Source organism: Arvicanthis niloticus, chromosome 12 (genome assembly GCF_011762505.2).
Source record: "Arvicanthis niloticus isolate mArvNil1 chromosome 12, mArvNil1.pat.X, whole genome shotgun sequence".
NCBI lineage: Eukaryota > Metazoa > Chordata > Mammalia > Rodentia > Muridae > Arvicanthis > Arvicanthis niloticus.
In genome coordinates this window covers 29,832,024-29,847,541 of record NC_047669.1, presented here as the reverse complement: position 1 = coordinate 29,847,541, position 15,518 = coordinate 29,832,024, and the positions used below count along the sequence as shown (strand labels likewise).

Below are 15,518 nucleotides of genomic sequence, written 5' to 3'. Positions count from 1 at the left end.
GGGGCGGGGACTGACTCATCAGATATAGTTTTTCAGAATCCTGTGTGCCCTTGAATGCTTTAGATAAAAGTTGGTGTTTCTAAAAGTGCATCAAGATAACTTAAAAACAACAGATTGGCTACCCAAGTAGTCAATATACAAGTTGCGAAAGACCTGTATGTCTCTAACCACATGTTTTATTTGTTTTTACAGTGTGTTTCCTTCATGGCCTTTCTTGTGGCTCACCCTGTGTGGCTTGTGTACTTGTTAAGAACATTATGCATTTGACACTGCTCTTACCTAAGTCAGTTTTTCCAAGACCCTCTTGTCGCAGGCTCGGTTTCACCTTACACCTGCGGTGGGCCAGTTTCAGTCAGAGAAGAGGCCACATCTACTTTCCTGTAGGCCTCTGGTTAGAAGCATGCATGGCTGGCTGCTCCTGGTCTGGGTCCAGGGGCTGACACAGGCTGCCTTTCTCGCTGCAGGTAAGGTTTGCAGACATGGCAGAGCAGAGAGAAGGACTTGGCACTGACACCAGGGTTCTCAGGTAGAGAAGGCTCTGCGTACAGGCCTAGGCCTGTATGTGTGTCAGGTTCTGTGGTTCTGAGGCTCTGTGTGACCACATGGGAAGAGGAAATTGCTGAGAAAGGGATGTGCGTGTGTTTGGGATTGCAGAGGAAGGTCTTTATACATCCTCTGGGTTACGGACTCTGACTGGCCAGCTGTTCAAGAGGGAAGCTGGGGAGTGGACTAAGATGGCAGCCAAGAAACCTCCTGGAAACCCACTCCTCTCTTGCTCCATCTTCTTTTCTGTTTCTCAAGAACTTCTAGAAAAATATTCCAGCTAGTTCTCGATTAGTCAGAAATACCTGCTTCCCAGACTTTCAGAGTCTACCAATAATACTAGAGACTAAATTATGTTGTTTCTATTCTATTAGAAATTGTAGATAGACATTTCTGAGGAAGGAAACAAAATATTTAGAGAGTACTCCAAACTAGTTTAAAGGCTGAACTTATAACACTCTGAAGATAGAGAGGGGCCAAGGTGGGGTGGTAAGGGGCGAAGAAGCTGGTTTCATCTGGGAGAAGGCCCCTCTTCCTCTCCTCTCCTCTCCTCTCCTCTCCTCTCCTCTCCTCTCCTCTCCTCTCCTCTCCTCTCCTCTCCTCTCCTCTCCTCTCCTCTCCTCTTCTCTCCCCTCCTGTCCCCTCCCCTCCTGCTCCCTCCCCTCCCTACCCCTCCTCTCTTCTGTTTCCCCCCTCCTTTCTCCTTCCCTTCCGTCTCCTTCCCTTCCTTCCCTCTTTCTCATTATCCTCTCTTCCTCTTCTCTTTTACTTTGCTTCGTTTCTTTGACAGATGCAGGGTCTTACTATGTTCCCAAGGCTGATCTACAACTCACTATGAACCTCCTGCCTCAGCCCCATGTACTGGGATTAAAAACATATGCTGCTTTTCTGGCTGAGAAGTAGAGTCTCTTGTCAAGTTTCTTTCTCTATGATTCATATTCTCTCTCTCTCTCTCTCTCTCTCTCTCTCTCTCTCTCTCTCTCTCTCTCTCTCTCTGTGTGTGTTTGTCTGTGTGTGTGTGTGTGTGTTTTCCTGACATCCCAAATGCCAATCAGATAGCCCAGTTCTATTTCAAAACATAGGGCTAGACACAAGACTAGACTGCTGGAACCTAGAGAGAAGCACAAGATATGTTGGTATAGGGCTGATATTCTAAGTGGGAAGATTAAATAAGTCTATGAAAATAATCAACCACTTAACCAGGAAGCTGAGCAGAATATCCAAGTGCTAGAAGCCATGTAGTAAGAAGCTAGACATTTAATAAAACAACATTTAATAATTCATCATGAGCAGGGAGAAAGGGAGGGATTAAAAGCTTGGGTCCTCAAGGGGGGGGGGGGGAGAAAACACAGCTCTGACCAATCGGAAACAATGAGACAGGGAGGCAGAGGCAAGGTCCAGAAGCAACCATGATGAGCTGGATGGGGACCGAGTCCATGGAAAAGGACAAGAAGATTGGAAAGGGGCCACCACTGGGACGTTGAGCCTTGAATGACAGGCAGAGGAAGAAAGACTCTTGAGATAAAGGAAACAGAAAGCAATGATGGTCTCTATGGGGGACGCCAGGATAGAGCAGAGTATGGGTGTCTGTTCCTAGAGCTGGTTCTGGACTCTGAACCCTCTGAGATTCTTCAGGAAGGTTGAAGGGCAGCTGCTGGCCAGAGACTCATGTGTGCTTTTCTCTCATCCTTAGGAGCCGCGGCGGGCACAATAGAGACAAAGGGGAACATCTCTGCAGAGGAAGGTAGCTCTGTCATCTTACAATGTCACTTCTCCTCTGATACAGCTGAAGTGACCCAAGTCAACTGGGAGCAGCGGGACCAGCTTCTGGCCATTTATAATGTTGACCTGGGGTGGTATGTCTCCTCAGTCTTCAGTGAACGGGTGGTCCCAGGCCCCAGCCCAGGCCTCACCTTCCAGTCGCTGACAGTGAATGACACAGGAGAGTACTTCTGTACCTATCATACCTATCCTGATGGTATTTACAAGGGGACAATATTCCTGAAGGTCCAGGAAAGTTCAGGTATGTCCTTTGAAGCAGGGTGCTGGTGAGCCTCTTTCTCTCACATAGAAAACACCATCCTGACACATTCTAGGAAGTAGAGTGTCTCTGTCAATCCTGGAGCACTTTGAACTCATTAGAGGAACTTTTGGGGCATAGTAAAGATAGAGCAACTGAAACTGACAAAATTAGAACTTTGTTGGGGCAGAGCTAGGATCTGATATGTTCCGGAAATATCCAGCTGATTCTCATGCACGACCACTGAGTTTGCATGGGAAATCCATCTTATCTAAAGGGGTGAGACCTACAGCTGAGGTTATACATGAAAGGTGCTCACTTAATGACTTAGCATCAGTCATGCAAATTAGAATTAGCTCTTAAGTTTGTGCTGATCTAAAACAGATCACAGCATGTGCCGAGTGAAAAATGGATGATAGTTCCCCACCTTTGCATGATGAAGCTTCAAGACTTCCAACTGTCCTCATAATGATTATTCTCCTACAAACCTGAGCCAATTTTACTGAGGGAAAGGATTACGGAAATCGTATCTGCGAGATAGTTTAGCAAGGTAGTAAAGTGTTCAGCCTCAGGTGCCAGACAGCCTACCTAGGTCCACACCTTGCTGATGGACTTACTTACTCATCTGTCCAGTGAGGATGGGTGTAAGACATTATGAGATGCTAATGTGGGCTTGAACAATCTACTATAAGAAAAATCCCTTAGCATGGTGCCAGGAATATAGCAAGTGCCATGTTGGGTGTTGACCACGAGTAGGATTCCCATCTGATTGATGGTGGTAGAAGCTAATCAAGGCTTGGAATTGTTTAGGGTGATGAAGCTGATTTTAAATCAGATGTGGAATGCCACACTCAGAACTGCATACTATCAGTTATATTGGAGTTTAGGTTAAGAACATATATGAATTGAAATTATGTCGGAGTTTAGGTTTTGTGAGTTTTAAGAACATATATACATTGAAATGATAAAAGTTTACCTTAACGTTTCCTTTCAAACATTGCTTCTTGGCACCTGTGCAGTGTGCATACTATGCTCTTCTATCCCTGTTCTTCCTGAGTGAGCCATGGCTATGGCCAACAAGGGGCCAGCATGGCCTATCCTGTCTAAGTCCTCAGAGCAGGAGGAGCATGCTGGGACTTTGGAGTTCCTGGGCATGGTCCTTGTCCCAAGGGATCAGATACCTACAATTCCTGGTGTTCAGGGAAGTGGGCCAGGCTTTTCCTTTTTTCACATCTTCCTAGGATTCTGGGGTTCCTGCCCAAGTTCCTGGAGAAGAGAGAAAGATGGGAGGAAGTTAAGGTTGGAAGAACCTCACACCTTCCAGGTTTCACACCTGAACTTATGGCTAAGATATAAAGTTATATGCTTCTCTTTGTATAATTCAATGTTAATTTTGTTTCAATTTTGAATTAACCTGTTTTTACTGCTATATATATGTACATATGTTTTTATTTTATTGTATATGTATTGAGTTAACCCATTTTTATTGTTATATATGTATATATAAAATTTTATTATATGCTTGTTATTTATTTACTTATTTTATGTGTATGAGTGTCTTGGTAGCACATACATCTATGCATTACCTGTGTTTGGTGTCTGTGGAGGCCCTAAGACTCTAGATCTTAAGATGGGATTATAGATGGTTGTGAACTGCCATGTAGGGAATCAAACCTGGGTCCTCCAGAAGAGCAGCCAGTATTCTTAACTACTGAGCCACCTTTCCATCACTCCCCAAGTTTTCTTTTAGATGACATTGTTTCACTTTATGATTTTTGAAAACAAGTGTTGAACAAGGAAAGGCTGTCAAAATCTGGGTCCAGGTGTCCACAAGGTGCATCATTCCTCTGGACATTGGACACGCATTCCACTGCAGACCAGGTAGATTCTCTGCAGACCACAGAATTAAGGTTAAAGATTCTTAAATAAGGTTAAAGGTGAGATTCTAGAGCATCCCACCTTTGTCCTGGAACTCACCGTAAAGACTAACCTGGGCTTGAATCAGAGATCTGCCTGCCTCTTGACTCTTGAGTGCTGAGATCAAAGACAAGCACCCCCACGACAGGAAGTGATTTTCGGGGGTTTGTTTTGTTTTTGAGACAACTGAGGATGCCTTTAGTTCATCAGCTTTGCTGCTGACCTCCGACACCCACCTCTGTGTTGTTCTCCCTGTAGTGCCTCAGTTCCAGATCGCCTTGCTTGGGGGAATCATGGCTGCCGTGCTGGGACTCATTTGTCTAATGGTCACAGGCGTGGCCATACTGGCTAGAAAGGTAAGGGATACGACAGAGCCTCCCTCGGTCCCCATCACCCAATTCTTGCCACCCTGGTGACTGCTGATTCCCTTTCTACTCAGACAGCCGCTCATGTGATCTCTGCCCTTGTTCCTTGTGCCTTTTCATGGTTTAATGCACTTATTTTATGTTCCTTCTGGTCCCTCCTCTAGGCTGTGGGCTCCCAGAGGGACACAGCTACATTTTGCCCATCTTTCTGCCTCACACAGTTGCTGCCTGTCCTTTAGGCCGGTGCTCTGAGAGTTCACCTACTATTAGTTTGGTGTATCACAGAGGTTGTCTACTGGGGGCTTGGGCCTTCATATGCACTGATGGCATGATTTTAAGCTCCTTACTTAACTTTTCCAGGTCTCCATTGCTTTGATGTAAGATGGGAGGCTACAGTTCTGTCCTATATCACAAAGTTGTGATCCATGGCTGTCAGGTGTCAGGCTTTCTCAGTAATTCTTGTCATGTGGTAAGCTGGTAGCTACTGATTGGGATGAGTTAAAAAAAAAAAAAAAAATTCCCACTCCTTTTTGATCTGGTTGCCTGATTCAGCCTGTGATGCGTACACTGTTTTCTACTTTCCTGAAATTTTCTTTGCTTTCTCTCCCACTGTGTTTCCTAATATTTCATCTTGCTGGCCCCAGGCTTACTCTCAAGGTTAGATGCTTAGGACTGGTAGCAGTGAAGTCTGTGGAGTGAAAAATGACTTATTCTTAGCTTTTTCAAGATTTATTTATTTGTTTACATATTATATTATAACTTCAATATATTCAATATATAATGTTATATTTATATAAATTGTATTTTAATTTTTATATATTGAATACATATTGAAGTTAAAATATAATCACATTGTTTTCCCCTTTCCTATCTTCCCTCTTGCCCTCCCCCCCCCGCCCCTCCCCCCCCCCCCCCCCCCGCATTTTCCTGACAACCTTGGTCTCACCCCGTCCCCCTTGTTTTCATTAATTGTTGATACATACATTCCTGAGTCTATAAACAACCTGGTGAATTGACATGTTCCTTTTATATAGATGATTTCAGGGTTGACCACTGGTATTTAGATTTACATACTTTATGTGTATGTGTGTTTTGCCCCCATATATCTATGTGCACCACGAGTGATGCCCATGGAAGTCAGAGGAGGGCATTGGATCCCTGGAACTAGAATTACAGATGTCTGAGCCACCATGTGGGTGCTGGGAATTGAATCCAGTTCCTCTGCAAGAACAACAAGTGACTTTAACTGCCAGCCATCTCTTTACTTTTTCCTTTCAATTTCCCCTTGGTTTGCTGTTTCTTGAAGGCTCACATTATTATGTAAAACACCTGTTTGTTAGGGATGTATTCTGGTATTCTTTTAGTGGTTATATTAGGCATCACACATTTTACCTGGACTTATTCAAGTTCCCCTATACTAGTGCCAGTCAATCAGTGTTCTATAGCCTCTTAGAATATGCAAGAACCTTCTATCGGATCAGCTCTTCTTGTCCGGCCACCTCTACATTGCTCTGCCATCACGTTGCTGCCCAGTCCTGTCCGTTTGTTCTACCCATACCCACCTCTCCATCCAATCTTCTCTCCAGCCTCGCTGTCCTGGCTTCTAGTTGCCATTTTCCCTCTGCCTGAGGAACATCCTGCTGTGTTCCTTCAGCGCAGGTCGGCAAAGGCAAAGTATTATTTTGTGGTTTTTGCTGTTGCTGTTCACCTAAAACGTGTTTACCCCATGGCTATAAACATGGTATGTGTGTTTTATTAGGTGTAGGATCTCATGCTGGCCAGTACTTCCTTTTAGCACATGGAAAATATTATTCCAGTGTCTAACTACATGAATTTTCTTTGAAACTGGGTTTTATCCTTACTTCTTTAAAATGCCTTTTCTTCCATTTTGTTCGTTTAACATTTTCTGTCTTTCATTTTCAGCATTTGTACAATGATATAATTAGATGTCAGTATCTTTGTGTTTATTCTATAGGGGTTTGGATCAAGTGGGTTTCTTCAGTCTGTGGTTTGATGGGTTTTGTCAGTTTGTGGGTCAGTCCTGGCCATTTCTCTTTATATATTCCTTCTCTATTCTTGCTTTCTCCTCCTTCTGGGCCTCTTGTCGAAGGGACTTTTGACACTTTCCTTCCCTTCCGTATGTCTCCTAGTCTTTTTTATATTTCCTGCCCATTCATATCTCCACATTTTGTAGTAGGTCTTTTCTTGTAGCTTACCATGCAGGTTACCAGGCATCTCCTTTGATGTATCTGTCCTTTGTTTAAATAGTTTGTTGCCAGTCAAAACTCCCAACCTGTATTTATCAGTTATTCTGGAGTCTGTTCCTGATAGTCCTATTAATTACACCATCCCTGGGTCTTTTCTAGTGTCTATTTTCACTTGATTATCAGTCATATGTTCTTCTCCTACCGGGTACTTTTTTTTTTTTTTTTTTTTTTTTTTGTTTTTTTCGAGACAGGGTTTCTCTGTGTAGTCCTGGCTGTCCTGGACTCACTCTGTAGACCAGGCTGGCCTCGAACTCAGAAATCCACCTGCCTCTGCCTCCCAAGTGCTGGGATTAAAGGCAGCCACCACTGCCCAGCCCTACCTGGTAGTTTTTGTGTGTTCTTCTCCATGAAGAACTGCAGCCTCTTCCTCCACACAGCCCTGTGTAGCAGGCAAGTGCCAATTTCAGGTATTAGCGATCCCAGGTCACCTGAATTAAATCCGTGATGACAGGTTGACATTCTTTCCTTATTGCTGTGATGAACTTCCTGACAGGAGCAGCTCAGGGGAGGGAGGGCTTATTTTGGCTCACAGTTTGGAGGTACAGTCCATCATGATGGGGAAAGTGCAGATGGCAGCAGGGATATGGGCTGGCTGATTCCACCCAGGAAGCAAAGCCACATGGATGCTAGCATTCAACTCCTTTCCTTACCCTGGACCACAGGGATGGTGCTGAAGTAGAATAACATAAAAAATACCAATGATTAAATATTGATTTGTTGATTTACTTAGTCACCACTTTGTAATGCCAAACATGACATCACTTGCTACCTGGAACATAATGGTTTGGAGAAATAGCTAAAACAATAGGTCATTGCCCTTAACAAGGTGCCTCATATACTTCCGTAAAACCCTGGTTGCTTGTTCATCCTACCTTGTGATTCTGCCGTATAAAAAAAGAATACAAACTGAACCCAGGGGGTCCTTCAGGAGTTGTCCTGGTGTCCATCCACTGTGACATTTCTTCTCTGCCACTCTTTCTGGTGTTGAAGCCCTTATTCCAGAAGATTCCCAAAAGGGTGCTGTCCCACATTCAGGGCAGGTCCTCCCACTTCATTCAGATCCTCTGGAATGCCGTACAGATAACACCCAGAAGTCTGTCTAAATTCCATCAGAGTAACAATGAATGGCAGCTGTCAGTGAGGCGGTAGGCTGGAGTTCAACTCCTGCTACTTCTCACTCCCATGGTGTGTGTGGTCTTTGAGCTTGTCACTGAAAGAAAGGCCTGCAGCGGTTTTGTTTGTTTCCTCAAAGGTTCCCTTCCATGCTGGCTTCTGAGTTCCAATTTTAGTTTCTCTATCCAGAGACTCTGTGTAAGTTATCTATCTTACAGTAGGTAAACTATACCCAAAGACTGCTTAAAAAATAAAACAAAACAAAACAATATAGAGCAACCTCCTTCTCCACCCACTTCCCCTCCAAACCTGGATCTCCTTATATAACTCAGGCAAACCTGGAACCCTCCTGCCCTGGCTCCCTGAGTGTTGGGATTACAGTTGTGAACCACCACATCTGGCCCCTGTGCTCATCTCCTCACTAGGCATGTTCTCCCGGCTCTTGCACCCAGTCCAAAGATGGAAAATTACTCACTCAGCTGGCAGATATCTTATTTTCAAACATTTTCTGTTCCCCTTTCTCTGTTTCTTTTATGTGTGTGTGTGTGTGTGTGTGTGTGTGTGTGTGTGTGGTGTATATGTGTGTATTCATGTTCAAATGTGAACATATACACAGATATATCCCCGTGTTTGAGCATGCACATATGTGTGCTTGAGCGTGTGTGTGTGCGTGTGCGTGTGTGTGTGTGTGTGTGTGTGTGTGTGTGTGCGTGTGTGTAGAGGCCAGAGGTGACATTGGGGGTCTTCCTTGATTGCTCTCCTCCTTAAATATTTAGGTAAGGTCTTTCCCTATTTCAACTTGTCTAGCTAGGCACCTTGCTCCAAGGATCTGTTGTCCCTGCCTTGGAGTGTTAGTGGTTGTGGGAGGCTTTTCACACCCATTTTCTTTTGCATAAGTGTGGGGATCTGAGCTCTACCTGCTGAGCCGTCTCCACATCTATGATTTTTACCTGCTCTCAAATGAAAACTAGGTTGGAAGCAGCAGAGGACTTTCTATTTTTGATGTTCTAGTTCATATCTTCATTCTACGATTGACTATGAAGTAGATATTCTCAGTAGAATATCTACTTTCCTTTGTCTCTTGGTTTTGTTGGGTCAAGCCTCCTGCTGAGTTCTATCACCCCCCCCTCCCCCCAACCTCCCATCACCAATTCCTGGCCAATACCCACCTTCTGTGTGTCTGGGCCCTGGCCAGGCCCAGCTAGGGAACATTACCGTTAGGGCTAAGTTAAGAAGGGACTGTTCTTTACCTAGCTCCCTTTCACTCACTCTTGAGAGTTCTTAGCACCCCTTTTTCTATCAGAGGGAGACCCCACTCTGTTTTTCTTTTCTTTCTAACTTAACCTTGACTTTTTAATCCCATGAAGATCTTCCTTCAGGCCTGAGTTGGAAGGAACTGTACAAACTGCCACTGTAATGGTCTCCATGGATTTGACAGTTCTTCATTATAAACAGTCTTAGTTGTAGGACTTCTTCTCTGACCCCATTATCCATAGTTTTGTACTGTTATTTCTAGAGTTATGTGTGTTCATACTGACTATAAAAGTCGGACTGACTTCCACCTCACTTCTAGTTCTTAAACTCTGTCAGTTTTCTGTGCAGATGAGATTGCTGCCTGCTTATGAATACCAAGGATACAGGTATAATAAATACACACCATGTTGGGTTTCAAATACATTCTGTCATCAGATCCACAAATAAAGAGAGCTCCAGGTTCAAGTGCTTTGACCTGATCTTCTTTAACTCAGAAGGCATTGGAATGAAGATTGGGAAGATGCTTTGGCAGCAGAGGCAAAACTGTGTTCCTTGCAGTGATCTGCAGATCACTTGGGTCTGACACTCAGATCTCTCCTGCTTGGTTCTCTAAGCACCTGGTGGATCCTGCTAACTTGATCCCAAAGGAACTAAACAGGTTCCGACTGTTAGAAAAAGTTCTGATTGTTCTGGAAAGTTATGTATGGCCTCATATTATTACTCCCAATTTATCTGTAAAAATCTTTATTGTATTATGATTCATCCTTTCTCTTCCTGGTTCTGAGATGAATGCCATGGCTGCTGACCTACCTGATTCACAGAGAAGTAGTCACAGACCTTCTGTTGTTATGGGGAGCTGACCAAACAGGGAGATGAGGACCCAGCAGTGGCCAAGATATGACTGCTGCTATGGGATTGGGCTTGTTATCCATAGTATTTTTTTTATGCCATCGCTGCCATGACAGACATAATTATGAAATGAGACTTCTAAGAGAAGATGAAGATGGGAGAAGTGGTCCACCAGAGGAAAGAGGTGACAAGAATAACAACTTACCTTTGAGCTGGTACAGTGAGGGTGACTGGTGAACAGATGGCTTCTGCCATTACCAGCATCCTTCAGCTCTAAAACAAAGGGTTAATGGCCCTGAAGACACAGAAGAACACATCTGTCTACTAAGGATGTGAGGCTGCTTAATTTTCCTGTCAGGTACCCAGACTAACTGTGGTCATAATGGAAACTGAGAAAGAGGAAAAGGCCAGCAGCGCTCAATTCCTGTTGCTCCCCCATGTACACGGCACCACTCCCCAGCTCTCTCTTTGACACCCTCCCTGTTGCCTGTCTAGTCTTCATCCTTTCTGCTGCTATCTCGTACCCTGGAAATAGTCTCTAAGGCTTGCTCTCTTCTTGTCCAAAAGATTAGCCAAGGTATGATCAGGGAACATATAGTTCTCTGGAACTGGGTTGTTCACAGATACTTAAATATGGATCTAGAGGGAATATAGGGAAACCATGAAGGGTAAGGTATCCATGCACCTATTTAGGAGGAGAGACAAGAGGGTGGCTATTGGAACTTGGAAGGGAGGGATCACACAGATGGGTCACGTTGAGAAATGCTGTTACCTTCAAGTGAGGGTCACAACCAGTTCAGGGCCCACCCAGCATGGACTGTGGGAGAATATGTACCTTCTCACTTTCTGTTCCTTCATTCCCCTGTGGTTCTCCATGGAGACCAAGTGAGCCTCTGGTATAGTGCATGCAATGCAGTCTTCTTGCAGCACAGAAGACAACAAAGGTTGAGACTGGAGCCAAGGGATAAATATGCTATATTTATGTAGTAGTGTTCATAGACCTGGAAATTGGACAAAACATCTAGACTTTTTATGGGATGGTTTGCTTTAGACTTCACTCATGTATTCTTTGTAGTATTTGAAAGTATATATTTAAGTGCACAAACACACATATACACACATCAACACAACTCTATTGTAGTGATATCTATATCTATCTATATTTATCCTAGGATCACTGTGATGTATGAGTCATTTAAAGATCCCCATGGATCAGGTCTTCTTGTAGCTGCATCTACTTTGTTTCTGAAACACAGTCATCTTTCTACTATTTTGAGGGCCCCTTATCCTCATTGCTGCTAGGGATCCCATTCTGCAGGAGCATCTCCTACTTTGGCATCACTCTGCAGAGGAGAGACACTATGGAAGTCAGTGATTTGGCACTACCTTTGTATCCCCTGCCTCTGGCTTCCCTCATGATTCTTCCTCTGAGAACCCAGGTCACTCATATCAGACTTTTCACTCCTGCCCCTAGTCTGAGGACCTGCTGTAAACTAGTGAGTGGGTCTTGAGAATGATGCTAAAAGTTAGCCTCTCAGGACAGGGCTGGTGACAGGGGTGACTTTGATAATCCTTCCACTAAATAATTTCAGGAATCCATCACCTTATTATATTGGCTCCTCTAGGACAGATGCAGAGAACACCTGTTGTGCTGGGGTAGGAGGAATTGTGTATTTGTGTGTGTGTGTGTGTGTTTGTGTGTTATATGAATAAATGTTATTTTCCAGTCAGATATTGTGAAAAGTTTTGTGTGTCAGATATGGGACAATGACTCTGACAACCCCGCTGTCCACTGTTCATTTTCCTCACATGCTACTAGAAAGCAATGTTTGTCCCAAGATGACTCAGTCGCAATTTCTGTAGCTTCACTCGGTTCTCTAGGACAATGTTAGTACATTAATCTCAGGCCTATTTTTTTTTTTTTTACACTGGTTACAATTATAGAGTCTCCATGTAGGGTAGAATGGAAATGGAACAGCTTAGGGACCCGTCTGAGGAATATTTGCATCTCTCAGAGGACTTTTAGAGCTCAAAATAGTCTTAAAATTAAAAAGAAAGAGTGGCCAGCCTTACCAAGAGTAAGAATAAGAAGACACAAGCACAAAAAGTCATAATTAGCTCTTTGAGAAATAATTGAATATTTATATTAAAAACGAATTGCAGTGTATCAAGGGATGTCAGAGTCCTTTCAACATAGCACCAGCAGGAGCTATGACAGTCATCCTCTTCTTTACCTTCATTGTAATGTTTAGCCACTGCTACTGAGAAGAAATGAGAGCTGGAAGACCAGAGGCTTGTGTGTGTCCTTCTGAGACTCCAGTGTCCCTCAGTGCCCAACTCCTTGAGGCCTGTAGTGATCCATCATCATCCTCCGTTTCTTCATTTGTTCACTGTACATATCTACAGTGTCCTTATAACCTCCCTTCTTCACCCCGTGGCCTATACTGATGTACAGTTGGGCTTGGCACCAATAGGGTGGCATCTTCTGTGTGGTGAAGGGTGTGGTGAAGACAAGTTCCATGTGCCTTGGTTGCTCCAATTTCCAAGTCCCCAGCTCTTTGTAATTTTTGTCAATCAGATACATGAAGTGGGTGAATGACATGCATTAGAACAGCTGCCACTAAGACTGAGAGAATGTCAAAAGTTCCAAATGTTATTACACACTTCTGTCACCCTACTTGTGGCCAATGTTCTCCACTTTCCCTGTATTAGCACAAACCTCATGTGTGACACTCTAACACAGATTCTATGGTTGGTGTCACTGAACAGGTTTCATTGCTCTGTCTAGTCTCAGTGAATGCAAGTTTTTTGTTGGCTGTGATATTATACTTTGACTTGGGAAATTGGATTCTTTTATATGTGACTGTATTAAAAATGAGTGTGTGTGTGTGTGTGTATGTGTGTCCGTCCAACTGGGCATGCATGTCTATTTCAGTTCTAAGACATATATAGATTGAACATCTGATATGGGTTCTGAGATTACAAAGAGAAACATAGCACTCCCCTTAGGGAACTTGAATATTGGAGCCTGGTGAAAGTATAAAGGTAAACCAGTTGGCCTTCACAGAGAAGCGCCAGAAGAGAGGCTATGTGGTCATAGGAGACGCTAAGCAGAATGAGAGAAATCTGAGCAACTGGTGGCTTTGTCCTTTGTCAAGGGATTTCTGCCTGTGCCCATAAGCTCATCCCAAACCAGACATGTCAGCAGAGTTGCTGCTGAGAAGAAAGAACTAATTGTGTCTGATGTCAAAGCTGTGTTGCGGTAAGTGGCAGTTCTCTGGCATGTGTGCGTCAGCAGTTGGGCATCTTAGCTGTGAAACACAGCGGGAGATAAAGCCAGAGAGATGGGCATGAGTGGGACCAAAGAGTTTTTGGGGGCATCGCAGATTCCTTTGGGGGATGGAATGAATCCCCGATTTTCTCCCAACAAGAATATACCTTTATATAAAACTTTAATTATAATTTGAGATTATTTATAAATCCTCTGAAGAGGAATCTCCCAGGTTGTTGATCATTGCTCACCCCAGACTAAGCATCTCTCTGCTGTACAGTAGAGGCCTTAAACAGAAGTATGGACAGATTCTGTTTTTATTTTTGAAAAAAAAAAATCACTATATGGAGGTTTGTGGAAAGTTAGCCTAGCAGTAAGAGGAAATGTGAATCAGACCTCTCTGAAGGGGACTTGTTCTTCCCCTCAGCAGGCAAGATGGATGAAATGAAGAGGGGATGGAGGAAAACTGGATGGGGTGTATATTAATCAGGATTTTCTAGAAAAATAGGACTTATAGAATGTATATATAAAGAATATATATGTGTATACATGTGTCATACATATATGTCATATGTATGTATGTGTATATATATGTATCCTTTTTCTATATATTCTATAAGTTATATATGTTCTGTTTTATATGTTCATATATATATATATATATATATATATATATATATATATATATATGATTGATTAGAATAGATTATAGGCTGCAGTCCAGCTAGTTCAACAATGGCAGGGCAGTCAGTCTATCAATGGAAAGTAAAAGAACTGTAGTTGTTTAGTCTACAAGGCTGGATGTTTCTGCTGGTTTCCATTGCACAGAATCCCAAAGAGGTGGGCCTAAGGCTAGTGGAGGAATGGACTTTCTAGGAAGAGTTAAGACTCAGCAGGCAAAGAGAGAACGCTTCCTCCTTCCATGTCCTTTTTAAAGGTTGTCGCCAGAAAGGGAGGCCCAGATTAAAGGTGGATCTTTTCTATCTTAAAATATCTGGATTAAAGGGGGGTCTTCCCACTTCAAATGATGCACACATGTACATAGCCACTTAGGTTTTATTCTTGCTATAGTCAAGTTGACAACTAAGAATAGCCATCAAAGGTGTTACGGGTGATTGGAACTCCCATATAGCCGAAGGGTCTGTGCTCTTAGCCAGAAGGGGGAATATGGACAGGAGCAGATTGTGGGGTGGCGCCCAGTGGTTGTCATGAAGACAAGTTGAGTTCAAGCTTGCTGTGGTTCTCTTCTCAGGCCATGCTGAGTAGTGGGCAAGTGGGCCTGCAGCTCATTGCAGAGCCCGGGGTACCTGCGGAGTCTGCAGAGGATAGGTCTTGTTTGGAGTCTACAGTGGATAGGCTGACTCCGAGGACCCAGAGTGAGAACACAGAGAGTCCTGAGTAACCTGTTGGCTTGGAGAGCCAGTGTGCAAAGAGAAAAGAACCAGGTTGGCTCAAAATGGGTGATGGAAGGAAGAGGAGGGTGAGGAGAAACCAAAGAGAAAGAAGAAATGAACAGTATATCTGCTGTGAGAAGAAAAGAGAGCTGGAAGCAAGACAGGACTTTTGTGGTTAAGAGAACAGGAAGTAAGGTCTGCAGCATGGCCCAGTAGTTTCATTAGAGCTGTTACTACTGACACTGAGTTATATAGAGAGGGGGTAGTAGATACAGTTCCACCACTAATCAAGAAGCTATTTATAATTGATGCCAGTTTTCTCCAAGGGCGTGATGCTGGGCTTATATCAACTACAGTTCAAGGCAGATCCCATGTCCAGAAATAGTTGGCTAACATAAAATAAATTGTGGCTAACATAAAATAAATTGTGTTTTTTGCATGCTTTTTGTTTGAGTGTGATTTTTTTTTTTATCTTAGTAATTTTGGTTTGTTTGTTTTGAAAGAGAGAAAAAAAACGAGTGGATA

The 15,518-nt window shown here is 43.4% G+C and overlaps 1 protein-coding gene across 1 annotated transcript in view; it reads left to right on the top strand.

Annotated features, from left to right (window-relative positions):
- The first annotated feature begins 284 nt into the window (after nucleotides 1-284).
- The window catches only part of Tigit (T cell immunoreceptor with Ig and ITIM domains), a 15,918-nt gene continuing 684 nt past the window's right edge, over nucleotides 285-15,518 (top strand). Inside the window, exons 1-3 of the mRNA XM_034514934.2 lie at nucleotides 285-464; nucleotides 2,237-2,566; nucleotides 4,739-4,836. Of these exons, the coding sequence (XP_034370825.1) occupies nucleotides 401-464; nucleotides 2,237-2,566; nucleotides 4,739-4,836 (492 nt within the window). The 5' untranslated portion in view covers nucleotides 285-400. The remainder of the gene's footprint in view (nucleotides 465-2,236; nucleotides 2,567-4,738; nucleotides 4,837-15,518) is intronic.